Below are 25477 nucleotides of genomic sequence, written 5' to 3'. Positions count from 1 at the left end.
CGTATTAGCGATCGTTTGACTTGAATTTTCTTTGACCTTTCAGGGCGTTGGGTGGATTGGGTGGAGTACACACCGGAGTGCTAGGCCGAACGCATCTGCGTTGCGAAGCGGCTGGGATATACCGCGGGTTAATTGTCCTTTGTTGGGACATTCGAATAAATACCATTGCTAAGGGACTGCCAGTCCCGTCTGATAGTAACGGGCTTTCCACCTAAAAAGATCTATCTTCATTCAACTATCTCCTCAACCAGAGTCTCTCAGCAACACAGTCCTATCACGCCTTTGCATCAATACCAACACTCGCCGCAACATCTCCAAACACCTCCAGCGCCCGCACACACTGGTCCCGCACCACTTCGACCCGCGAGATCATATCACCACCCATGGGCAGAAACAGCTCCGTCTCCCGTCCCGCGCCACCACCTTCGCCCACGGCCACCTCATAGATCGCCTTGGCCGCCTTGAGTCTGTCACCATTAGCTGGGAAATTGCCACTGCTAATAGCATCCATCATGCGCGCCGCCATGGACCCCTGATACACGTCTGGCAGAGGGTTACGCGCCAGCGCCGAGGCATTCCCGATATTGGTGTTGAAGGTGCCGAGCCAGACCGTCAGGACGCGGATATTGAAGGGGGCGACTTCTTTCGCGAGGACGCGCGAGGAGCCTGAAGCCATAATCGATGATGTCAGCGAGCATTCCTGTAATCACGTCGCCAGAAAAGAAGTGATGATATGGGAAAACTTACCATCCAGCGCAGCCTTAGCCCCCGCATAAGCTCCCATACTCTCCTTCCCATCCAACGCAGCCCCCGAACTAATATTAACAACAAGACCAAACCGCCTTTCCCGCATCGCAGGCAAGACTGCACGAATCAGCCGACTCGGCCCGAAATACATCGTCTCCATCGGTGCCCGTAGCTCCTCATCCGTGAACTGCTCCATGGCCCCGAACAGGATCGCGCCCGCGTTGTTAACCAGCACGTCGATGTTCTCACCCGCTGCCTCGAGTTTGTGGATCAGCGCGGGCCCCGATGTCGTGTTGTCGACGTCCAGCGCGTGCCATTCGCCGCCATGCTCCTCGATTTCGCGGACTAGCTCGGGCGTGCGGGAGGGTTGGCGTGAGGTCGCGATCACTTTGTGGCCATCTGCTTGGATTTGGCGTGTTATGGCTAGGCCGAGGCCGGAGGAGCTGCCGGTTATCAGCCAGGTTAGGGGGCGGTTTGGGGGTTTGAAGGTTGGTGTCGACATTGTTGGGATTGGATTTGAGGTTGATTGGAATTGGAAATGATATCGCTGTTGATTTGTTGAATTCTTCTGTGTTTGTATATTCTCTATTCATGGGAATAGCAGTGGTGCTTTATATATTTGCATTACCGTCGCTATACTCTTGTCTCCGTTGGAGAAGCTGGACTTAGGGCTACGGAGTTAATGTGGGGCGCGGGCGCGGGCTGGTGGGTTGGGGTCAGTGTTGATATGAGAGATCCACGAGATGAATTAACTCCGGCATTTCAGTTGGAGTTCTGCATGGTCTCAATTTTATTTGATTATAGTTGGAGTTCTGCGTGTCTTTTTTTTTTTGCTTTTAACTCCGTTGGAGTATTGCATCCCCAGTGTATGTTGTCATGCCTACTCATATCGAACAAACAAATCGCAAATCGCAAATCCCATGCCTCGACCCATATGTCATATGTGTAGCTAAGTATTCACTTCTCCCTATAAACATACAATTCTATACAATACAGACAGCCAGGCCATCCACCTAATCAATATCAATCTCAATCTCAATCTCCCATCCACGGATCCTAAGACCCCAGCACACAGTGCACACTACACCCAAAGCGACGGAACGGCAAAGGCCGCAGTTTCTCGCCCGAGGAACGAGGCCCCTTCATCCCGTTCTCGCATGGAGAGCAGTCCCACCACTCCAGCCATTCCGTACGCGGGATCACATACTCCTGACCGCACACCGAGCAGGGCTGGCCGCCGGCGATGCGCACCTCTCTCGCCTGTCGCAGCAACGGAACCACCATGGCTGGATACTCGGCCAGCTCGGCGTCGGAGACGTGCTCGAGGTAGGGCAGCTTGCTCACGGCACGAAGGGCGATCTCGCGAAATGATGGGGCGCTTGTTGCACCGGAGGATTCTGCGGGTGTCTTTATCGTGCTCGGGGACAGGTTGTCGCTTGTCGGATTACCTTCCATATTCAGCCATTTTGTCGGCCCCGTGGCAATGTGGATGGGAGCCCAGGCCTCGGCGGGCGGAGATCCCTCGTACTCGCGGAACTGGAGCGGGTCTTGTGATGGTTTGTCGCTCTTCGACTCGGAGCGATGGCTCCACGCTGCGATCTGGGCTTCTTCAATCGCCAGAAATGAGTTGGGACGCGCGGTCAGATGCTTGAGTTCCCCCTGCTGCACGAGCCACAACAGTTCCCATGGAAGATAGCTCAGCCGGTTGACGGAGACATTCAAAACTTGCAACGCCGTCAGTCTACGGATAGTCGGCGAAATCTCGGTGAGCTTGTTGTTGCGCACACTCAGGACCTTGAGGTCGGCCAGCTCAAAGAGTTCGTGGTGCAGCAGCGAGAGGGAGTTGTTGGGGAGGAAGATGCGAAGGAAAGGCTGCAGAGACGTAAACACATTTTCTGATACCGGGGCCTCGCCCACGGTGGGAAGCTTGGTCAGATGCTGCAAGGGTTGCAGCAGGCCAGAGGGGATGGTCCTCAGATGCAAGTTCCTGTGCGGGTTTGAGTGGTCAGCACAGCTCCACATTCCAATGCACCCCAGATACTCCCAGAGAGACAAGACACATACCCCAGATCGATGCTATCCTGACCCTTCTCCAGACAATCGGCAACTACAGTTCGTGCGAGCCGGTGCTCAGCCGGCTCCTCGGGCCGTTTAAACGCCGTCTTCGATTGCGCCGGCAGAGACGCAGGAGCAGCCGCCGACTTGGCAGTAGCGCGCAGATTCAGCGCAGTCTTCAACAGATCCTCGCCCCAGGCCGAGCCATCCTCAGATGACAGAAACGATTCGGCCGCGGACTCGTCACTACCCATCCACACGCCGCTATCGACATGGCGCTTCTCCTTGAAATCGGCACGCTTGCGCTTCGGATCAATGACTTGCTCCCCCCACCAGGTACCGCGATACCGCCGCTTTCTGCCCGCACCCGTCGACACCGGTGCGTGGTAGTTTTCTACTCCCGAGGCTGGGATGTCATCGCTGGAAAAGAGCGGGGGTTCACTGGACGGCTGGCTGGACCGGTCATCGAAGCGCGACAGGCGGCGTGATTTGTGGAATGATGAAGCTACGGACCCAGAGCCTGTGCCCGCGTGGCTTGTTGCATGCGCTGGGGACCGGTGGCGGATCCGCCGCGGCGGAGGGAGTGGGATCTCGCCGTCCATTGCGCGCGCGTAATTGGGGAGGATTGGGTAGCCGGATGAATATATTGCGGGTCTCTGTCGCACAGCTCAGAACCATTCACTTCTGCGCTTTCGCCTGTTTCATTCGAGGCAAGAAGTGGAAAAGGGGAGAGCGGGGGGCGTTGTTGCGAGCGCACTTGCGACGCGTTGTGGAGACCCGCGATGGAGACCTACCCGGGTGTCAACAAGCGCGCGAATTCAGGCCAATAAATCCTTGCGAGGAAGTCTCCAGATAGATAATTGCGGTTGCTGGTGCAATTCGTCGAATTCACCGGAGATGAACACATTCAAGTGCAAAGATAAGATGGAATGCTTCGGAGCACGCGAGCGTGCACGGCCGTCAGTCGACCCCGGAGACCTCGGCGTGTCTGATCCACCTGAATGCTGGATCGGCGCGATCTTCACTACGTTAATGCTACTCACTACACATTTTGTTCTCACATCCGAAAAAAAAGGAATCAATGGATTCATCTCCAGCAGGCGATTGCCCTTAGCAGGTTGAGTCGAGGAATTTGTCCGTTCTCCCCGAAAAGCAGGACATTCGTCCTGAGAGCCAGGCAACCACCCACGAAATAGATATGAACAGAAGAAGGTAAAAAATGGGATGGAAGAAGAAAAAAGACAACATCAACTCATGTCAATCCACATGATCGTGAAATAAAAAGGGGGTATTCGAAGTACGTAAAGCCGTTTCCTCTCCGAATGGGGTTCTCCAGCTAACCAAGAGGAATATGAAGATAAAAAAGGTGGGAAAAAAAAGAAAAGAAGTAGAGTGTGATCACTCAAAAAAAAGACATTACCAACCCCGGCTCTGCTGGAGATGAACGGCAGAAGAGAAGAGAGGTGGCAGCCACAGCATGTCCAAGCGGAGAATTGTTGGCGATGCTTTGCAGTCCACGGACAAGCTGGGGTCTGCCGCCGATGCTCCTCGGTGAATCGCGTCCGCGATTGCGATTAAAGGGCTGCTCCCATAATCAGCGCGAAGGACCCCGCGACAATGGCCACCGGCAGGCCAGCACCAACGTTGGCTGCGCCGTTGTGGGTAGGGGCCGCCGCCTGAGTCGTCGAGGACGTCGAGGCGGAGGCAGTGGGAGTGATCCGGACCAGAGGAGTCGAGGATGCCGGCACGGTGGCCATGCTCGAGCTGGGGGTCGGGGTCACCGAGTTGACGCGCACCAGCGTCATGGTGAGGGTGGTGGTCGAAGTCGACGTGGTGGTGTCTTCCACGGCCGCGGCCAGCTGGGAAGCCGCCAGGCAGGCGATGGAGGTAACAATGGCGCTGAACTTCATTTTACCGGAAGTGGTAAAGTTGTTTTCTGGTGCAGAGAAAGAATAAGATTGAAGTCGCGCGCAACCAGGTCACTCAAAGTGAACTGCGATGGAATCGAATTGGGGTATCAGAGTCCGGCAATGAAACAGGGCCAATGCGGTCTTGAATTGGATCCGGCGCGGAAGAATAAAAAGACACGATGCGATCGCGTTGGTTGTTTCGCACAGATTCTACTGACGAGACAAGAGGTAGGCTTTGAGCGCAAAGAGAATATAGAGCGTCAAAGAATGGAAAGGTAAAGAGCGTGGGAGAGCACTGCTCAGGGCAAGATAATGAATGACTGGAACGAATGACTTGGGGTGAAAATGAGAGTCTTCAAGGCGCCGATAGAAGGGAGGAAAAGAGGGTTGGCAGGGAGCGGCCAGTTCTAAATAGCCAGGCACGAGTTGTGTGCCTGGCAACCTGGGGAAGTCCTGGAGCCTTGTGGCCTGAAAAAATATTTTTATTTGTTTTTTTATTGTTATTATTATTACTTATTTCATTAATTTTTGGGTGCCTCACTGGCTCTCTTATTGGACGTGGGGAACACGCGAATTTGGTACTATTCGGAATGGGCCCAATCCAGGGCCAAACTATGGAGTTCGCGCAATTAAACAGCCCTAACTAAAGGCTTGCCAAGGGATTCTGGGGGCGCTCAGGAGCAGGAACACGAACAGGGTCCCTTTTTTTTTTCTTTTCTTTTTTTTCTCGCACAGACTCCGGGTACGCCAGGGACACTTAGGTGCAAGATCCTGACCTATGTCTCGGGTAGTGATGCGCTTCGACGGTGGACGGGTCTATCAATGACGATCTCCCATGCATTGACCAATATCCAGGTCTGGAACAATAAACAGTAAAATGGACAATTCTCCTTCACATGAGCAATTCGGAATTCGGGGGCCCTGGGCATACAAGAAGAATCTCGCCCCCATCCTATATTAGCGTGGTTATTATTAGTTCCTTGTTTTCTCTATGTATAGATGCCACCCGGCAGCTGAAACACTTCAGGTCTCCGAAAGCGCCTGAGGTCCCAAGATGAAGATTGTCGCTGGGCATACATGCGAATCAACGCACCTGTACTGATACTGCGAGTACAGAGTTCACCCGAGGCCAACTCGATCCCCTTTCACTCAACTCACCTGTGCAAACCCCCCTGGCGTCCCAGGATGCAGGAATGGACAGCTCGGATGCCCTGGCGTGAATTGGTATGACTCGACCCTTTGGCCCTTCGATTCCTCCAGGGCCTCAGCCTGATGACCAAACGGTTCTTCCGGGTCCGTCGGGCGCTGCGTGGTGTATTTGCAGTGGGGCTGGGAGTAAGCGGGATCTCGTAGGGCATACCAGACACATGGACAAAGGGACGGGGGCGTAAGCCCGAGGTAATCTCGCTGGGAGGATTTGTCTCATTTTGCCTCGCTCGGTTGCTGCCCGAACCCACCAAACTCGGATTTTCCCCCGTTATGAGCGGGTCATGCGAAATTATGGGGGGGGGCTTTTCCACTGCCGACTGGGGCTCTTGCCCCTGTGCCTGACGAGAACCATGGATCCACTTGTGATGAGGATCGGCCCCTTCGCTTACTTGGAGGGAGGCTAGCGCATTGGCCTCGGGGGTATGAGAGGTTCGAGAACACATGATTGATCTCCTTCACCGTCTCTCCCCTTGCAGAACCGAGCTCGAGTTGACGCGGTTTTGAACTTGCGACGTTTCTGCAAAGACGTTGTGCTTTTGTTTTTGTGGGGTCGCTCCCACCGAGCAAGGATGAGTCTCTACAGACTGTGTCGTCCAGCCGAGGCACACCGTTAAGATCGGGATGATTGAATGGGTCCACAAGGAGGCTTGATGGTCATGTGATATATGAGTATTGGCATACCTAGGTATCCGTATAGTCCAAAGCAATAGTCGATGGGCTCGCTCCATTCACATATATGCGACTATAGTGTCAACTTGTCCGCTAGATGAGCTATGTACTGCTTTAGATCCTGGGTCGACCTCCATCTGACGGCACATTAGGTCCCATGACAAAAGCCTATCTGTGGTTGAGTATGTAACATAATTAGCTTTTTGCATTAATGAAAACAGGACTTTGCCATAAGTTCTTTAGTGTGTTCTAATGTATATCGTGAACAGGATGACACGACATGCTAATATTTGCTAGGTTCGCAATCAGCAGTAGCTTCTTGGTTATATCTTTAAAGGAGAACTGAAACACAGAGTCTTCCTTATGATCAACAATTTCTATAACTCACTCTCTGCCTTGCCTTGCCTATAACTATTTACGAAAAAAAGATATACGGTCCATATATACATTTACAACCGGACAATGGAACGATCAAGTTTATCCAGTGAAAGTGTACCGAAGAAAGAATATAATAATTTCAAACTAGCCAGTTCATCTTTAGGTCATTTGAGATTGGGCATAATCAAAATGGTGTCCAGGCTATCAAGGACACTGTGGAGCTCTCTATAACTATATGATAGTGTGAGGATGAGTGGCGTCTTTGGCATAGTCAATAAAAATATTATTACAAGAGACATCCATTGATTATTCAGTATTCCTGAAAACAATATGTAAAACAAGCTCTGATTTACTTTTTATTTAGTTTTTTTTTTTTTTTTTTTTTTTTTTTTTTTTCCCTTGAGATTGCCCCAAACAAAATACCAAAATGGTCCCAGACGGTACTTTGAGAATGAGAAAATCAAGTTACGTTCTTTTTGAAGGGGTGAATTGCTTGTATATATATACTCAGTGGGTCTCTTCCAGATCCACTTGAAAGCTCCGCCTATCTGCAGCACTTGTACCTAATAGATCACGCACTAAATTTGGGTCTTCACTAGATACTTCTTGAGGCAATACTGACTACTTATTAGATACATGAATAACCGATAGTCCGAAGGTGGAATATAGGGACGTGAAACAAGAGATACAAAACCACTTCGAAAGATGCATACGATTGAGCCTTTATTGATCATTGTAAGCCCGCCATATGTGATTGCGTATCGTATAAGGATTGTAGTTATTTGGGACCGACTGATACTCCGTCCCTTCTTACATAAATAGACTCCTACTGGCTATGATATTACGAAGCTATATGCTTGTGTATGCAAAAGTTTTCTGGTATATATGAACTTCATAGGAGACTCTGGCAGAGCCAATTCTAATGAATTAATAGGCTAGATCTTATTTAATATATGAGCGGGGAGAAATACCAGAAACGGAGTCTAATATAGATGCGCTTTACGCCTATCCACATATATATGCTTTCAGTCTCATAGCACATGGCCTTTGTATTACAGCTTCCATATACAGGTAGCCACCCAAAGAGGATAATGGTTTCGACCTTCACTATGGTAAGTTAACTTCAGAAAAAAAGAGGGACCACAATAACGCCTAGAATTGCTGGCACGGCCAGGAGAGACATTGGCCCTAAACCCACTTCAGGTACTGGGAGCATATTTACATCGCACCGAGGTAGCCAGTGCCTCTCCACCCTGTCCGCTCCAACCATCCCGAGATGGCTTACCAGTCCTGGCCTGTAGAGACCAAAGCAAACGCTACTCAAAATATAGAGAGTGAGATTATATCGTACAAAGGCCGTCCCCTAGATTGGTCATGTCGCATGTCCCTCGAACATTGCGCCTGAAAACAGTCAGGAAGGTTTATTGGCGCATCGGTCGTAGAGGGCTCTGTCGGGGCAGCATCAACGGGGGTCCGCGGGCCCGGAGCCAGGCGTCGTTGTGAGGTCCTTCAGTGCGAATAACACTACCGATGGACATGAACAGTCTGTTGCAAAAGCAGAAAAGAGCTCCTCGTTAGCCTATATACAATCAAAGACCAATTGCGGGTGATTGAGGGAGGTGTTCTAAGAACCTCAAAATACAGGGAATATTGCATACCCGAAAGTTGCGCCGGATCCCACCATGTACTTGCCCAGAGTCCGCATGACACCATTGGGGCCAGCGCCGTATTGGAAGATAGTCACCGTTCCTTTACATCTGATCAGCTTGTAATCTATGGGCAGACCCAAGACTCGGATATTCCACATACCAATGATGAAGCCCATGATTCCACCCACAGCTAGAAGAAAGGGTATCGTATCAGTAGAAGCTCAAGGTAAGTGCTGCCTGGTGATCACATACTAGACCCCATCATAGCTCCCATTTTCACTGTATTTTGTCAGCGCATCTCCCATCGAAATTGAAAACGAAGCTAAAAACCCCAGCTGCATGGTACAACTGATCGCGGAAGTGACTAGGAAGCAGAACATACTCTTGTCAAAGGTCGAGGGGCCACTGGGGCCACCACCTGGGGCTGGACCAGCAACAACGGGCATATTGAATAGAAGATTGAGCAATGGATTGCGAGAGAACAGGAGGTAGTGGCTAACAGCTCACAACTTGGGGAAGCTCAGCAAGGCGTGCAATGGCGAGAGAAACACGGCGCTTTTTCCGACCCGTCTCCGCTTTTGATCACGTGATGACACAACCACACGTGCAACCAGAGCACGTGACCATTGGCCTGGGGCGTCAAGGGAGAGGACTGGCCGATCCTCCTCTCCTTTGGCGATTTCCCCATGGCGACCATCTACGACCTTTGACCCTCTTCTTGAATCATCGCTGTTTGGGCGGTCTCAAGCCTGTGCCAAGGCGGTAGTCCCGTCTTGTGCTTCCTTCATTGTCCTTGGACGGTAGGAGATTGGTCGCTGGTCACTGTTCGGCAACACCTCACACGCCTCCTTGGCCAAGGGCACTTACGACTACGCCACCAACGAAACGGTTAATATCCTGGTCTGGTCTAGAGGTGAGTTGGAAATTTTATGGGTTCTGTGGTGGTTTTAGGGGCGACTCGAGTTGAACTCGACCTCACGAGCCACTAGATTATTTGGCAGCGACCGAATAACGCTAACGCGCCCGTTCTGAGTTAGTTAGCCGATCAAACATAACAACCACCCTGCGCGCATCGAGTCTTGTTTGAACACTCTACACGATCAATCCAACAATCAACCACCAATAAAGACGATTCATTATATTTCTAGCGTCCATTCCCTGGTGGAACCTATTTCATCAATTCGCGACCGTCGAACGGGCAGCATCTAAACACATCGCTACGTCGAGTTTCCTCCGGCATCCTTCTCCATGACTGCTGTGGCATCTCCACCTAGCGTACAATCGGGGTCTCGCTTGGGATGGTATGATTCTGGTGACGGAGGACAAGGAGCCCTGTCTTCAGTAAACGCGGACGAGGTGTCCCGGATGTTTATGCCCCGGAAGCACGTTCAAAGATCCAACTCTTCTTCCTCCCTGACGTCGCCCTCCGTTCCGAGCGTGACTGCCACCCCACAGGATACTCATGTTGGTCAGAGTTCCAGCGATTCAGGCACTTGGTCATCAAAGAAGAAGCCTTCGAGGAATCTCTGGCCTAGCTCGAAGTCCGAACCGGTCTCTGGGGTAACGAATACACGGTCCCAGGCCGTGCCTGCATTTTCACCGGGGCCAACGGCGTCGTCAACCATGTCTGCTATCCATCAGCCTTCGTCCATCGTCCCGTCACAACACATGATTCAACCCTCCCAGCAAAATGGCGCCCGTGCGCCGAACGGGCAGTCTGCAGATCCACCTGCAATTCTATCCCTTGTCCCAGTCAATGGCACTTTTGAGAAAAAACAAATAAACGTGCCATTTTACCCCGAGCTCTTACGGATTGGCCGTCAGACAAATGCCAAAACAGTCCCCACGCCCGTCAATGGGTTTTTTGACTCCAAGGTTCTCTCCCGGCAGCATGCCGAGGTGTGGGCTGATAAGAGTGGAAAGATTTGGATTCGGGATGTCAAGTCGTCTAATGGTACATTTGTGAATGGCCATCGATTGTCTCCTGAAAATCGCGAGTCAGAGCCGAACGAGTTACGCGAAAATGACACTTTAGAACTTGGAATCGATATTGTCAGCGAGGATCAGAATACTATCGTCCACCATAAGGTGTCGGCGAAGGTGGAGCATGCTGGCATTTACGGGACTACTCCCAGCATCCTCGATCTCAACTTCGGTGATCTTGACCCTGCCTCCGGGGGCGGCCTGCTGCCTTCGCCTTTAAGCCAGCCCCTGTCCCATTTACGTGGACGAGCAGGCAGCAATGCCAGCAACCGGAGCGCACAGAGTGCTGCCAGCAACCAACTCAACGCCATGCACCAGCAACGACAAATGAACTATTGGAATTCTCCCATTTCGATTGAGCAGGTGGTGAAGAGGCTCACGGTATGAATACTCCGTGTCGTGCTTGATGTCCTGGTGAACTAACTGGTCAACAGGGCGAATTGAAGCAGGCAAAACAACAATCCCAAGACCTTCGCCAGACCGATGAATTTTTGACAACGATTATGAAGCCGGGTTACGCTGAAAAAGAGAAGCCCATCAAACCGTCTCCCCTAGACAACAGCGCTCATCGTCAAATGAACGGCCGTCCAAAAATGCCCCGCGTCGACTCCTTTTCTAGATTCTCTGATCCTCCCGCCCCGCCTCCTCAGCAACCTCTCCCAGAGAAACCAGATGCTCCGCCGCGAAGTGGCTCAGATGCCTTTTCTCCTTTGAAGCGTATTGAAACCGAAAAGTCAAAGTCGACAGCGACAGGATCACCTGTCTCGCGCGACTCAAGTCAGATCCTATCCCTGATCGAGGCACTATCGTCTGCGAAGCGAGAGATTGATACCCAAGGAGCCCGTGTTCAGGAGCTGGAAACTCTTTTGCGCCAGGAACGCGCGGCTCGTGAATGGGCAGAACAAAAGGCCCAGAAATTAGAGATGGGCTCTGCCTTGGAAAATGGCGACATCAAGACCGATGAGACGGTCGATGTACCCTCAGAGCCCGAACCGGAGATAAAGCTGGAGCACCGCGACTCGGAGACAGCCGCGAAACCGAACGGCTCTATCTTGCCATCCGAGGCTTCCAAACCTGTCGACGCCAGTCAGGATTCCTCGGCAGAGATCAAGACCACGCAACTCCAACGCCGTTTGGAAAGCATGATGGAGGAAATGGAGGAGATGAGACAGCAAATGGCCTCATTCAAAGAGCGAGCAGTCAAGGCTGAGGACGAGTCCGCACGGTCTCGAACTTCGTTGGCAGAAATGATTGAAACCCTGCGCCAGGAGCGTGCCGAGAAGGCATCGGTAGCAATCGCAAGCACCAAGTCCGAGACACAGAGCCATGAAGCGACGAAAATCTCTCCTGGAAATTCGGTGTCAAGCGATGATCGAACGGTACAATTCAAGAAACAGAGCCCCCGGATACAGTGCCTTGATCCTGTATCCTCATCTCAAAGTAAGGACTTGGATCCTGCAGCTACGGCATTTGCCGCACAACGTCACCGACACAGGCTTCTGGAAGAGGCAAGCCCCTATGCATCCATGTTTGGTGTGGTGCTTCTAGGGGTTGGCTTAATGGCCTACCTCAACGGGTGGCAAAAGCTGGACAAATAAACGAAGTTTGGCTTCGCGTGTTCTGTCTCTGACCTTGGGCATTGATGATCCCCCAAAGCCCGTGACCCATTAGGCCCATCATAATTTCTTTATATGGATACCCACACTCCTCTTTCTTTCTGACGATTCGATTTCTTGTATCCTGGGCTTGGGCGTACAGCCAGTCACTCGAGTCCTTTGGGTTTTGGTGTTTTCATGGCCATTCCATTGCATCCTCTTTGCATGACTTGACCTTCTCTCTTGTCTTTGTGCCACCAGATTTTATTTTCTTTTCCTTCGATTCCAGCTTGCGCCAGTTACGACTTCCTGGCGACCATTTTGGTCTTTTTATTTTTCTCTTTGGGCCACTGCCTCGTTTATCTATTGTTTCACACGCTGCGAAATTTGTCTCTGTATCCCGAGCCTTATCGGCCTAGTTCTCACAGTCTTTTCTCTTTTCTCATTTTGTTTCTTTTTCTTTTTCTTCCCAGTGTTTTGCTTTTTTACCCGCCGTTTCTTGTCTCCATTTGGGACTTGGCGTCGTTTTCTCTCTTTTGTTTGTACATGATGGGGGAAATAAGGGAATGTTCATGACTCGCAGCCTCTCGTTGATACACATTGCGGTTCGATGGGGAGTTTTCAAATATCATCTTTCAGCCTCAGCATGATCATGTTAGCGCTGGTTTCCCTGGACGTATTCAAGCTATTTTGACTATGTTTTACCCTTGACTTTTGTTCTATTGACGAATATTGTTGTAACTCATTGCCCTCTCTGTAATGGCATGGGAGCTTCGGGAGTTACCGTCCTGCCCCAAGATTATACAGTACGAAGACAGCTTGGCTTTCAAACTACTGTATTTTTCCATGCAGTTGCTCATGCTACAAATCTACACAGCGTCCTCTATTCCGTTGAGTTAAGCATCCTTGGTTTATGTAGATTTGCTGACGACAGATATTGATATTCCCTCGTCTACTCAGGATGTCTTAATTTGATAAGACGGGGCAGTGAATCGTTCTGTTCCCCCACATATAAGATCCCCAGTCAAGGGCGATGGGGTATCAAGCATTTTCTGGGGAGTGTCTGTGGCCGACAAAGTGTTCTCGGGGAACTATACCAGGGCAGAGGCGGGGAGTTCGATCTCCGAGAGAACATGACCAGGGACAGTGGACCGAAATGTTGCTTGCCCGGTTGCAATAACCCTCGCTCTCTCGTCACTCACAGCTGCAATGCGATTATTCTTGCATGTTCGCTGGCGATCCTGGGCCCGACGTATGCAAGTAAGCATGGAGTTGGGGGTGGTTAGGCTATGCTGATCTTCGCGCCTCCTTCCCATAACTGAGGGGCGGGTTTGGTGAACTGTCTGCCTGTCGATAAAAATCGAGGTTGTTCCGGTGACTCGTGGATTCGTGTTCCGATGTTTCCTTTACCTTCTCGAGGCAATTCACTTGAGGCTCACGGCTACTTCGACCATTTTGATCCAGCGCGTCCGCGTCTCGGGCAATTCGACCTCATCTGGCGACACAGCAGCCTGACGCTTCCTCTTCTTCGAGGCCGACTTGGAACCTGGAGGCTGTGTTGACGCAGACCCAGTCTCATTTACCTCAGCAGGCTGGGATGTAGAGCCAGAATCCTTCTGAGGCTGGTTCTCTTGTCGCTGACGCACCTGCATCTCGTGCTGTTTCTTGCCCTCGTCTTCAACCACGTCATCCACAACAAGCACACTCCCCGTCGTCACCCGCACCACATACTCGGCGCCCTTCTCTTCGAACCATTTGCCCACATTCAACGCCTTCTCGATCGCGCGCCCAGTCGCCTTCACAAACACCTCCTCGCGCTTCTCGGAGACACTCGCCAGCTCCGCAAGCTTCTGCTTGTCGGTCAAGCGCGTGTCCTCGAGACTGATCCCCGCGGTGGCGCGCTTCTCAGCTCGGCGAAGTAGCTTTTGGACGCGCTTCACGGCGCTCATGAACGGCGTGTTGCTCGAGACGTAGACGATCTTCGGTGCCGAGGCTCCGGCGTAGGGCGATGCAACGGGCGCATGAGAGATTGGCCGCTTCTCGACCTTGGCGTCTGTAGACCCGCGATTGGTTAGTGCTTCTTGTTTTTGCTGCGGCCATGTTGCATTCCCGCGTTGGCCGAATCTGCTTGTCCAGGTGTGAGGAGAGGAGCTGCGTACATTTCGGAAGCTTGACAAGACCCTGGTTCTTCTTTTCAAACTGGAGCTTTCGCTCCAGCGGCCCTTTGCCCATTTTGAAATAATCACCCGTCGCTGCGATGGTATTTGGAGTTCGGCTGAGGATGCGATGCTCGGTGATCATCTTCTTTTTCTGCCGGGCGGCGTGCGATGGAGGTTTGCAAGCGAACTGGTTATGTGCTTGTCTTGTGTAGTGTGTGGCTGCAGACATTTCAGTATATAATGAATATCTGCTGAGGTAGAAATATGGATTGGAATTTGTTGATTTGTCCCCCTGGGAATTTTCGCTGACTATGCCTAGAGCCATGTAAATATAATCTTCAGCAAGTTATTCAACATCAAGGACGGTTTTTGTATGATTCAACCTCCCATCAATCTATTTAGAGTTCTTCTTTTCATGATTAATTGCCCTGTTTCAGAATCATTCCATAAGGGCTCTTCTCAACAGTTGACTTGGTCGGGATTCGATAACTGTGCAAACTATGGCAAAATTGTGGGGAGACTTGATTATAGTTACTGCTTGACCGAGAGGTGAAATTACTCATCTTTGAAAGCTGGGAAGAGTGGAGATATATTCATGGAAGCCTTTTAAGCTAATGGAGCGCTCTTGTAGAAATGCCTCGGAACGAATGACAGAAGATGCTGCGGGACAAACTGTCAGCATCCATGTAGAAAACCATTCGTCATTCTTCAGGTCTTGAGCCGAGGGTGTTTCCCTAGGATCTAGCTTCATGATCCTAAGAATGAACTCTTTGTCCTTTTTTGACAACTCCTTCTCAGAAATGTGTGTAAATGGTCGTTGCTTTCCCTTGAGCCCTCTCATAATACCCATCAACACATTCAAAGTGGCGGAAGGTGCGATAACTTGGTAAGCGATAGGGAAGGGACCAAAGTATTGACTTTGCTTTTCGACAATTTTCATTTCATAGTCCTGAAGGCCGGCTGGGACATCAGGCTTGAAAAGGAAGAAATCACCCCCGTAAAGCAGAGTGATAAGCTGCAATAGTAGTTAGCGATGCTGATACAAGTGTGGAGTTAAATATAGATACCATTGTTCCAAATGACCATATATCAGTCGAGGTGCGCCAGCCGATTCCAAGCTGAGCCTCGGGACTGCGCCAAATTGGGGCTCCAATCATATACCCGTCTTTTGCATACTCGGATGCTGCTGGGACAGTACTCCCGCAATCTGCAAGCTGTACGTCTGTGAAACGGACCCCATTGTTTTCGGGCCCATAGTTCACGAGAACGTTGTCTGGCTTGACGTCTGTTTCCTCGAGTCAGACTAGACTGTCTGTATGTATGCTATTGCACAACAAGAAGACTAACCGGTGTGTACGAATCCTTCTTGGTGCAACACATTCAACGCCTGAAGGACTCCCTTGGAGACATATTTGATTTCATCTTTGCTGAGCCTTTCAGACACAGACGCGTGTAGAAGGTGGTCTTCGAGGTATTTCAAGACAATGGCGGGTGTATCGTTTGGTTCAACGATCTCATCAAGCAGAGGACGTAAAAATGGAGTGTGATCCTGGAACCTTTGAAGGACGTCTCGCTCATTATTTATGCGGAAATGTCGACCACTTTTGACAATAACTGGTGCACCCGTTTGTTCATGATAATAGAGGGGATGTCACTTTTCTGATTACCCGTCGGAGCATATGAGGGAACATCTGACACATTCCATACGCTTCAATCTCTCGAAAATGGACGTCGGAGAGAGAGAGAGAAATGTTACTTTGGTCGTTTTCATTCTCCTGTATGCGTAAGAGCGGCAATAGCACTTTACTTCCAGGGTCCTCTTGTGTGAGACGCCTGATGTTTTTCTTGAATAGTTCTTTCTTGGTAGTTCGGTGGAACGTTGCAGGGGATAATGACTTCAATTTCAGATAGTCTTGCTCGATATGTGTTCGAATTTTAAAAAAGCAATTAGCCTTGTCCAGCATCTCCTTGTTTCGCTCACTTTCTGTGTCGAGTCCAAAGCAAATCGCTTCATGGTTTGAAAACACATAGGGTAAATGTTCTGTTTGCATTTTGACTTGAGGGAAAATAGTAACAGGGTCGAGAGGGGAATTGAAGGCAGCAACTGGCGCTTAACCAGATTTGTAAAGTGGCTCGACGAGCAAAACCCTAAGATGCAGACACTTACTCCTAAGCCCACTGCTGCTTAAAACTTTTAATTATAATTATCCATGACTCTAAGTTCAATTATTCAAGATAGATTATTGTCGATCTGTGTGTTTGGTCGATGACCCATTAACCAAGGGTCAACGTTGCACTCCTATAGCCAATTAACCATAAGACTAATCCTATTTTGAAATAAGCATCACCCCGCAGTGCCAAGATGAAGCTGCTGATAGACCCTCGTGGAAATTGTGGTCAGTTTAGACTGTGGTACTTATATTATGCATCTATCCAGAGCATGAAGAACCCTTTTGGTCTCGTGGCACTTACTAGCATGTATTCCTTTTGTTACTACTGCTTTACAATGCGACGGCTGTTTTGGGGATATGGGAGAAACATTGACAGCGGAGAAGAGAAGAGAAGTCGAGCACTAGATTGGGATAAAAAGAAATGGAAGCAAATAGTTGTTTTATGATGGTAGAAGATAATGCTATGACGCTGTGTATATTATAGGGAAAGGGGAAAGACGGTGAACAATGGAGTGGCAGGCTCTTCAAGCATATCTTGTCCCAACATTTATTTTGAGCTATCATCTTTAGCGATGCTATTCTACTTTGAATAAATCAGGACGTCGATGATCTCGTGTATCAGCCCCGAAAGCGAAAAGGCAGTGCAGGGCTACTGAGGGTACCCACTAATGCACGGGATGGATTGATTATCTGGCAGTACCAAATCCTGTATCGCATAGGCCATGAGAGGACCACAACACCTACTGGCATAGATGTAAACGTAATGCAATATACAATTTGCTAGCATCATTGCTTTGAGCCCACGAGTAAGTAGTAGAGACATGATTGGCTTCAAGTGTGGAGGCCACGTCAAGTGGGGGCACCTTAAATATATGTGGCTCCAATCAAGCAGTGGGGAAGTATATAAGGAACCTTTCAAGGGTTTGAAACTGCTTTCCTCGCCATTCTCACCCCTTCCCTGTCCCAACCAGTTCGCCTATGTATGAGACAATGGCTGTGCCATTTGCAAAACCTACTTCGTTCAACTGACCTGTTAATCAAGTTTGGAAGAGATTGCAAATTAGCCAAGGTGGTGTAGTGAAAACACGGTGTGGTTGTCGGTCCCTCGTCTTCCCCAGGTTCGAGCCTCATGCTCATTGAGGGCAGCGTGGATCCAGGTTCAAGTCCTGGCATTGGTTGTATTTTTTTTCTTCTTTTCTATCTCTTCTTGTTCTTGTTCTTGTTTTTATTTGTTTTGAAGACGACCATTACGATCAACTTTCTAGAGGACCTGGCTTTTGGACCCACAGAATAGGTCTTTAGCCTATTTCATTATGAGACGCTAGTATATTCTTTCTCTGCTTGTAGCTTGTTGATGTCAAGCCAATCTCAACCTGCCCAGCCGAGCTGTAGTATAGAATCGCTAGGCTTACGGTTCTGTAAGATAGAATTTGAATCAAGAAGCAGTTGATTGTGGAATAAAAAACGGTCTAGAATCTCAATGTCTTTTGATCTTGAACCGGTTTAATTGATCTAAACCAACAAAAGGAAACCGAATAGATGCACAAAAAGCAGGAGATACAATAGTCTCAGTGCTGCGATGTTAAACATGACGCCCACATGGATTTTAAAGTTACAGATATGATGTCCTCGAGGAGAGTTGCTGAGGATGCTCTCAAAGGGAGCTCTTGATAGGGAATTTGAAGTCTTGGGCTGTTTCTTGTTGTTAATACTCAAACTCCCTAAAAAGGAATTTTAGGAACCTTACGCTTAGCCAATTGCAGCTTGGACATCTCGCGAGGGCCTGACTCTCCCTCCTCGAGTCCATTGCAGTCTTTGCCTTTTTCGACGCCTCGCCATTTCCAGATGGGAGTGAACCGGTCCGGAACTCGTTCGAGTTGGTTCTTGACATACTGCAAAAGCACAGTAATTAGCGTGTTTAATTTCCAAGTCGGGAATATAGTTGAAGACCAAACCTTTCCAAGAATTGGAAGGAATTTGAACCCATGGCCACTAAAGTGCTGGGATCAGTATAAAATCCACGAAAATCCAGATCAAGCACTTACGAGCCACCGCTGCAGATGAATAGGGAGTCCGAGTACCCAGGTACATAGTCGATGACGAACTACTCCGAGTTAGCATTGTGAAGAACGAGTGTGGATGTATGCTGCCATTTGCACTTACCTCGTTGTCGATACTGTCCGTGTACCAGCACAGCTTGAATGGTATGTCAATCAAACGTTCTCTATCAAAGCATGCGTTGTGATATGGATAAACCAACCCGGCTGTCGGTGAACCCGATTTCAGTCAACTCAGGGAACAATCCGCCGATCACACGCTTCATGAGCTGGAGTCCGTACAGAGGTACCGTGTTAATGGGCTCTGCGCTGTATTTTGTGCGAGGAGTTGAAATGCGCCTGGAAAGTTAACACAATCGTCAATAGGCGCTTCAAATATCCTATTTGGTACAACGTACATGTTATCTTGTCTCGGGTGATCTTGGAAGTTGGTGAACTGTTGCAAGAGAAAAGGTTAGTATAAAACTAGACAAGAGAGACATCATTCCTACCTTTCGCGCACGGAATCCAAACTTCAACCTCCCCTCCTTGGTAATCGGAAAGCCACCTCCTTCGTAGGCACTATGATAAAATGGTTATTTGGTGTCCGACAATGATGAGGAATCAACAACTTACGCTTCACCCTCGCCTTCCAAGAATCGCCAGATGGGGAAGTTGTCTGGGTGGAATCTTTTGCGGAGGTCTTGCCGGTCCTCTGGGATGTCGACAAACATCACGGTTCCCATTGTGGCCTCAACGGAGCGACTGGCCTCCGGAATCACTGATGATGTCCAAGGCCCACCTGCAAATACAAGGTCAGCATTTTTCAACTTAATTCGAGAATAAGTGTACTCACAGGCGACAACGACAAGGTCCGCCAAGTGACTGAGACCATCGCGGGTTCGGATGCCCGCCACCCGCTTGCTCGAGCCAGACTTGCTGACAATCAACTGATCCAGTTCACCCTGGGGCTGCCCCAAGACGAACTTGACACCGGCCTTTTCGCACAAATGCCGGGCATATACACAGGCCTGGGTGAAAAGTCAGCAGCCATTGTGAAGACGATAGTTTACTGATCTTACCTTGTCTGCGAGATTGACTCCGGAGCCTGCATCGAGGAATCCGTTCGTGCGACCACCCCTGAACTTGTCAAAGAGGTGGTATTTCTTCTCCCACTCGGGACCAAGCGCCTTGGCGCGCTGTTCATCCTTTGCGCTGCCCTAAGACGAGTGTTAATCCATGCCAAGCTTATATCATTTTGGGGGCTATTTCTGCTGAGCCGCACCTTGATGAACTGCAGATCGCGGAATTTAGGTGCCGTCTCCTCCATGACACGCAGGGTTTCAACATAGCGGTCGACCATCTCCGGGCCATCGGCCATGTGGTACACACCGCACATCTTAAGCAATTCATCCTCAGGAGTCAGAGGCTGAGGGAGATCCGATGGTCGGCTCTCTTTGATGGCTTTGTTCCATTCCATCCAGATATCTCTGGCCTCTTGGGCCAGGTCTTGAGAGCTAAAGATGTGGTCAATGCTTGGTTCAAAGAACTATATAATAAGGTTTCGAGATAGTATAACTTACTGCTCCCGTGTTCCATAGGTTGCGCGAAAGATCTTGTTGATGTCCGCAGATGCACCATCGCATCCATCAGCGGGATTATAGTGATTCTTTTCAAAGGGACAGCGGTCGAAGATGGTTACATTCTTGTAACCACCACGGGCGAGCCACAGAGCGGTACTCAGCCCAAACACGCCGCCGCCGACGATGATCACGCGAGAATCAGGAGTAGACATTTTGTGTGCAAAAAGTAGCTTGTCTCAACACGTCTGCGAGAAATCGAACTGTACCCTATACCGATGCATTCTATGTCTTTTTAAATTTGGTGAGAGTCGACGGGATTGCCGTCGTCGGATGTGGGGGAGGAGAGCGCGGGACTTCCGTCAGGCTATCTTATCGCAGCGGCACTTCCGGTATCTTCGTATCTTCGTCTTTCGCTTCTCGGTGACCCAAGTCTGTGGAGTTTCATCCCCACAATTTGACGATACGCCAGTTCCACCAATAATACCCGATAGCTTGGCCTTAATCATGGAAGGTAGCTTTGATATCTATCTCCGCACCCTCACGAAGCCCCGGGGTTGCCGCCAGCCCGAAACGAGTTATAAGAACCCAATCCAGGGGCCGTGGTAGCCGCTCGTGCGTATTGTTTTTGTTTGGCAACTGCCTCTGGTGTTTTTTCCTTTGGACTCGATTCGATTTCTACTCAAGCAAACTCTGCTGGACTGTGCGTCAAAATGGGCGTCGGAGACCTGCTCGCCAGGACTACCCTGGCGGACTGGAACAGAAAGATCAAAGCTGCCCCGCGTGAGGTGATTTTCAGTCGCCGTTTACTTTTGACAGCTTTGATGTACGCGACTGCCGCTGTTCCTTTGAGTAAGTTCAATACCCACAGCCGCCGCTCATCCCAACCCCCTATTGACCCCGTCGTCCACAGCATGGGACCAAGGCTCGACATCCACCATCTCCGCTCTACCGAGTTTTGTGGAACATTTCGGCATCAGCTCTAAATCCGGTGCCGGCTCAACGAGGAATTTTGTCTCTCTCGTCTATATTGGCGAGGCAATAGGAGCTGCTTTGTCATTTTTCATCAATGACAAGGTCGGCCGTCTGTGGTCTTACCGCATCTACGTCTTTGTGTGGATCATCGGGCAAATCGTGGCCATATGTAGTCCCGGATCATCGGGGCTGTATGGCGCTCGAATCATCTCGGGCTTGGGAATCGGAGCCCTGAGTGTGACGGGCACCGTCTCCATTGTGGAAATTGCCCCCGCCGAAATCCGTGGGCTGCTGGCATCTTGGTACACGGTGTGCATGACCATCGCGCTGATGGCGTCTACCTTCTGCGTGTACGGGGTCGAGCTTCACATGGGAGCCAGCCACCTGCAATACCAGGTGGTATGGTTCGCCCCGTGCATTTTCATGTTTCTATGGATTGTCGCCAGCTTTTTCCTCTGTGAATCTCCCCGCTGGCTGATTCTGACGGGCCGAGACCAAAGGGCCGTAGACACTCTCGTCGCGCTGCGACGCCTGCCAGCCGATCATCCCCGGATTCAAGAGGAAATGCAGAGCATCCAAGAATCAATCAAGGCAGAGACTGAAGGCCGTGATGTCAATGACAAGTCACCTTTCCAAATCGTCAGCATTGCAAAGGAGACCTTCACAGAACCGTCCAACCTCCGCCGCGTCCAGCAGGCTATTGTCATGTACGCCCTGCCACAGTTTTCTGGCGGCAACTCCGTCACCAATTACTTCATTCCCATTTTGCAGGTCGCTGGCATTTCCGGGAGTTCCACTCACAATCTCTTTATCAATGGCATGTACAACCTAGCCAAATTCTTCTTCAGTTTGTTTACGTCGTTTCTCTTCATCGATGCCCTGGGGCGTCGAAACTCGCTTTTCGTTGGCGTTACCCTGCAAATGCTTTCCGACATTTATCTTGCAGCATATATCAAAGTTGAACACGATAGTGGTGTGCCCCCGTCTGCAGGGAAAGCAGGATTGGCAGCCTTGTTTGTTCACGCTCTTGGTTATACCGTTGGTAAGTCTACATTGAACCGAAGTCGCGGGGGTAGTGCTCTGTCTAACATTGATATACAGGACTTCTCACTCTGCCATATGTTTTCGGTGGGGAGTTGTGGCCGAACCGCATCCGGTCCTTTGGCGCCGCATTGTCCCAGACGTTTCACTGGCTCTTTCACTACGCCATGTCTTTTGCCCTGCCCTCGCTTCTAAAACGAGCTGACGACTGGGGCGCATTTGTTTTCTTCGCTGCTTGGTGTGCCGGCGGTCTTCTCTATATATACCTCCTGGTACCCGAAATTGCCGGGCTCAGTGTGGAAGAGATCGATGGCATTTTCAAGGGGCCATGGATTGTCGTCGGTCGGCGATTCAGGTCTCGAGAAGATGATTCCCTTCTCGAGGGCCAGAACCTGACGCAAAATCCGTAAGATGATCTTCGAGATTTCAATACATGTGTGCACATTTAAGCTGACTCGTAATGCTAGGGAAGAGACCAACGCCAAATCCCTTGAGACCCCGGAGTCCCCTCCGAAGAAAGGTGCCAAGGGAGGAACAGTGACGATTGATTAGGTGTTTTGAATACAACCACACATCATTTATGTATTGCAATGAACCTTGAATAGGGAAGCGACATAGTCATTCAACATATATTTAGCGAGGAAATGTCTGATTTAGTGTTTTGGATCTTGGAATTCATTATTCATCGAAATTGTTAAAAATGAACTCGCTCTATAGAGATAGTATAATGGAAATGCCGCAGAGCAATTGCCTCATTCCGACTTTTTTTACTCCGAACCCCGCGAGGCTCCAATTTCGATCGTCCGGCACTTATGACCGACGTTCCCCATATTCCCCCATATCACACGTGGAGGCCCTCGTATTAGCAGGCGTCGATCGATCCTGCAGGATTTGCCATATACTATAAACGGACAAAACGCGGGGAGCGGCAATTCCGCGCAGCGCCTCTCGGTCCCCCTTCTAGCCAGAAATTGAGTCATTGTCGTTTAGATCTCTTACTCGTAAGCCTTTGCCTCTTATCTAATAATGTCTTTGTTTTCTATCTTTAATTTTCAAGGGGGTTGATTCTGATAATAAATTGTTCATATTTGCCTCATACAAAGATCCTGCAAGATTTGGTTTTTTAGGGTTTTGTTACAACAGGGTTTCGGGCGATCTTTCGATAGCGTCGCCCATTATAATTTATATAATACTGGTTCGCTTGTGAAACGATTAGATCTATCAACGCATGTTCAAATGCCTACAATAGTATCTCGATTTCCTATCTACAAGATCAAGGCGAACGAAGGTACCAAGATTACCGTGATCAAACTTGGTTCTTAATCGAAGTAGCATTTCTCATTTATAGATTTGCAGTTTGCCCCAAGCGTTCATCGCTGTACTTCCCAAAATCAAATCTACGAACATGAAGGCCCGCCTAATGAATTCTTGACATATACCATACCCAAGGACACTTCCAAAGAGGGTAACTTCCCCCACCCGGTTATAGACGATATCCATGGATAGTGTGTGTTCTTCTTAGAAAGCAAAAAGCTCTTTAAGTGTCAAGCTTCCTAGCCTAGCTACATACCTGCAATCCATTTGATATGGACCTCAAAAATAGGGAGATAAACTAAATGCGTCAAGTCTAGACTGGATATAGAAAGTATCTCACATGTTGGGGAGCATGGCAGTTTTTGGGAATATGCCATTATACTGATCGCGTAGTATTCAAGTGCCACCTAGTTGATTTTGAGGAGTAGAGTGCTCTTGATCAATACCACCTTTCTAATTAACCCGCTCATATTCAAAGACAGGAATGATCGAATAGGACCACTAACCAGGGTTAAAGGCGACAACACAGAATCGCAACGGTAGGAAATGTATCTTTTGTGTTTACCAGCAGCGCTTCGCCTGATTCTGCGAGCTCTATTGAAACATTTGGGTGATCTAATCATTGGTTAATTCTGTAACCAAGAACCCTTTTGCTCTATAGTCTATACCTCGCTAGTCTATGGGCAAGAGAATCTATCAAAAACGGCCGCTCTTTGCTGACAGTCGTTGACTGGCCACAAACCTCCGTATACGTCGTCACGTTGCCTAAGGTTGATGATGAAGCCAGTCGCAATCACAGGTTTCTACCGAGGGAAGCTATGAGCTATTTACCCATGAGCTACGATTGTCTCTAACCATGCTGATCAGTGGGGTTTGGCCCTATATCGGATGCCCCGTGACGCTAGAATCTGTATATTCGATCCTAGTGGGTCTGATAGCGGCCAAGACGAGACTTTCCGTGGTGTTCACATGCTGCCTGGCTCTCCGACGTGGTAGACGTGCATCGATCGACAGATCCCGCCCCCACAGTTCTACTCTCAACTCAGCTGGCTGTGGTTTATTGTTCAGTTTTCCACCATGCTTCTGAGAAGTTTTCTAACAAATAAGAGCGTGGTTTTCGCTAGTGATAGCTCCATTGATCTTCTCTTGCTATAATTCCACTTCTCACTGGCAGACCACCTGGTCCTAGACTATTGATTCGACTACCATATAGGTTACTCTATATTCATATGTGGAGAAGTGATGAGATCACTCTATACTCAAAGATATGTATCACGTTTAGGTTTTCTGCTCAAGTCAATCTTAGCTTCATCCTCGTGATTATCCGAATAGTTAGTCTCTAATATCTTTTATTAAATACGATGTTTTCTTGCTTGTTTGAATAGTTTAGGTTGCTGATTGAAGATGAAGAAGAGATTCTTATCTTTTATGTGTTCTATGCACGGTGTGTCTAAATGATCTTCCCTTATTACGAAGGATCTAGCCACCTTATGCAACCAAGCCACACAATCACGCCGCTATTCAAGATCATCGATCCAGTAATCTTGCTTTAAACTATATACCATAATAAACCTTAAGGTTTCGCCTACTGGGTACGGTTTCCTTCTCCGAGTTCCGGCAGAATTAGTATGCTATGGTTGTGAAGATCTATAGCGTCATACCTGGAAGTGATGATTTACTCAATACAATGACCCTTGGAGTATCCCCGCTGATATTAAAGCCGATGAGGTGGATGATAGAACTTGCTCAAACATAAATAGAGGCTTTTGGTCTACCCTATCTTGGATTCTTGTCAGTGAACCTACCAGTTTTATTGATATTCATACTTTTCCAATTGCCTTCACACGATCCCAATCAACTCGCCCCTAAAGACGTATGTTCTGCAATGATGTCCGCAGTCGCACCCGAAGGCGAATATATTCTCCTTCACAAAGCACTCAAAACATCGTATTTCGATCCCACCAACATGCAACAAATTCTACGGGAACTTGTTGGTCGGTACAACG

General features: G+C 49.3%; 8 protein-coding genes across 8 annotated transcripts; 2 read left to right on the top strand and 6 right to left on the bottom strand.

Moving 5' to 3' along the window:
- Positions 1-274: 274 nt before the first annotated feature.
- Positions 275-1249, bottom strand: NUU61_005000 (Short-chain dehydrogenase/reductase SDR; the record flags this gene model as incomplete). The annotated part of the gene is made up of 2 exons (XM_056655582.1): positions 275-666; positions 748-1249. The coding sequence occupies 2 exons, from the start codon at positions 1247-1249 to the stop codon at positions 275-277; spliced, it is 894 nt and encodes a 297-aa protein (XP_056511195.1).
- A 554-nt stretch (positions 1250-1803) lies between these two features.
- On the bottom strand, positions 1804-3404 carry NUU61_004999 (leucine-rich repeat domain-containing protein; the record flags this gene model as incomplete). The annotated part of the gene is made up of 2 exons (XM_056655581.1): positions 1804-2734; positions 2812-3404. The coding sequence occupies 2 exons, from the start codon at positions 3402-3404 to the stop codon at positions 1804-1806; spliced, it is 1524 nt and encodes a 507-aa protein (XP_056511194.1).
- A 972-nt stretch (positions 3405-4376) lies between these two features.
- NUU61_004998 (uncharacterized protein) lies at positions 4377-4712 on the bottom strand (the record flags this gene model as incomplete). The annotated part of the gene is made up of 1 exon (XM_056655580.1): positions 4377-4712. One exon carries the CDS (start codon positions 4710-4712, stop codon positions 4377-4379), a length of 336 nt encoding a protein of 111 aa, XP_056511193.1.
- A 3677-nt stretch (positions 4713-8389) lies between these two features.
- On the bottom strand, positions 8390-9063 carry NUU61_004997 (MGR2/ROMO1 family protein; the record flags this gene model as incomplete). Its single annotated transcript, XM_056655579.1, has 5 exons — positions 8390-8513; positions 8627-8717; positions 8778-8807; positions 8870-8896; positions 9000-9063. The coding sequence occupies 5 exons, from the start codon at positions 9061-9063 to the stop codon at positions 8390-8392; spliced, it is 336 nt and encodes a 111-aa protein (XP_056511192.1).
- An 802-nt stretch (positions 9064-9865) lies between these two features.
- NUU61_004996 (uncharacterized protein) lies at positions 9866-12198 on the top strand (the record flags this gene model as incomplete). The annotated part of the gene is made up of 2 exons (XM_056655578.1): positions 9866-10981; positions 11035-12198. 2 exons carry the CDS (start codon positions 9866-9868, stop codon positions 12196-12198), a joined length of 2280 nt encoding a protein of 759 aa, XP_056511191.1.
- Positions 12199-13619: 1421 nt separating this feature from the next.
- On the bottom strand, positions 13620-14583 carry NUU61_004995 (ribonuclease P subunit p20 family protein; the record flags this gene model as incomplete). The annotated part of the gene is made up of 2 exons (XM_056655577.1): positions 13620-14248; positions 14355-14583. 2 exons carry the CDS (start codon positions 14581-14583, stop codon positions 13620-13622), a joined length of 858 nt encoding a protein of 285 aa, XP_056511190.1.
- A 3596-nt stretch (positions 14584-18179) lies between these two features.
- NUU61_004994 (NAD(P)/FAD-dependent oxidoreductase) lies at positions 18180-20356 on the bottom strand (the record flags this gene model as incomplete). The annotated part of the gene is made up of 13 exons (XM_056655576.1): positions 18180-18217; positions 18273-18417; positions 18481-18517; positions 18571-18629; positions 18689-18721; positions 18786-18921; positions 18981-19018; positions 19074-19143; positions 19198-19363; positions 19418-19592; positions 19644-19781; positions 19847-20078; positions 20145-20356. 13 exons carry the CDS (start codon positions 20354-20356, stop codon positions 18180-18182), a joined length of 1479 nt encoding a protein of 492 aa, XP_056511189.1.
- A 498-nt stretch (positions 20357-20854) lies between these two features.
- NUU61_004993 (uncharacterized protein) lies at positions 20855-22709 on the top strand (the record flags this gene model as incomplete). The annotated part of the gene is made up of 4 exons (XM_056655575.1): positions 20855-20993; positions 21055-22158; positions 22218-22563; positions 22625-22709. 4 exons carry the CDS (start codon positions 20855-20857, stop codon positions 22707-22709), a joined length of 1674 nt encoding a protein of 557 aa, XP_056511188.1.
- Between the last annotated feature and the right edge of the window lie 2768 nt (positions 22710-25477).

This window comes from Penicillium alfredii (assembly GCF_028826965.1).
Source record: "Penicillium alfredii strain IBT 34128 chromosome Unknown utg000007l_segment0_segment0, whole genome shotgun sequence".
Taxonomy (NCBI): domain Eukaryota; kingdom Fungi; phylum Ascomycota; class Eurotiomycetes; order Eurotiales; family Aspergillaceae; genus Penicillium; species Penicillium alfredii.
This window is presented reverse-complemented; position numbering and strand designations above follow the sequence as displayed.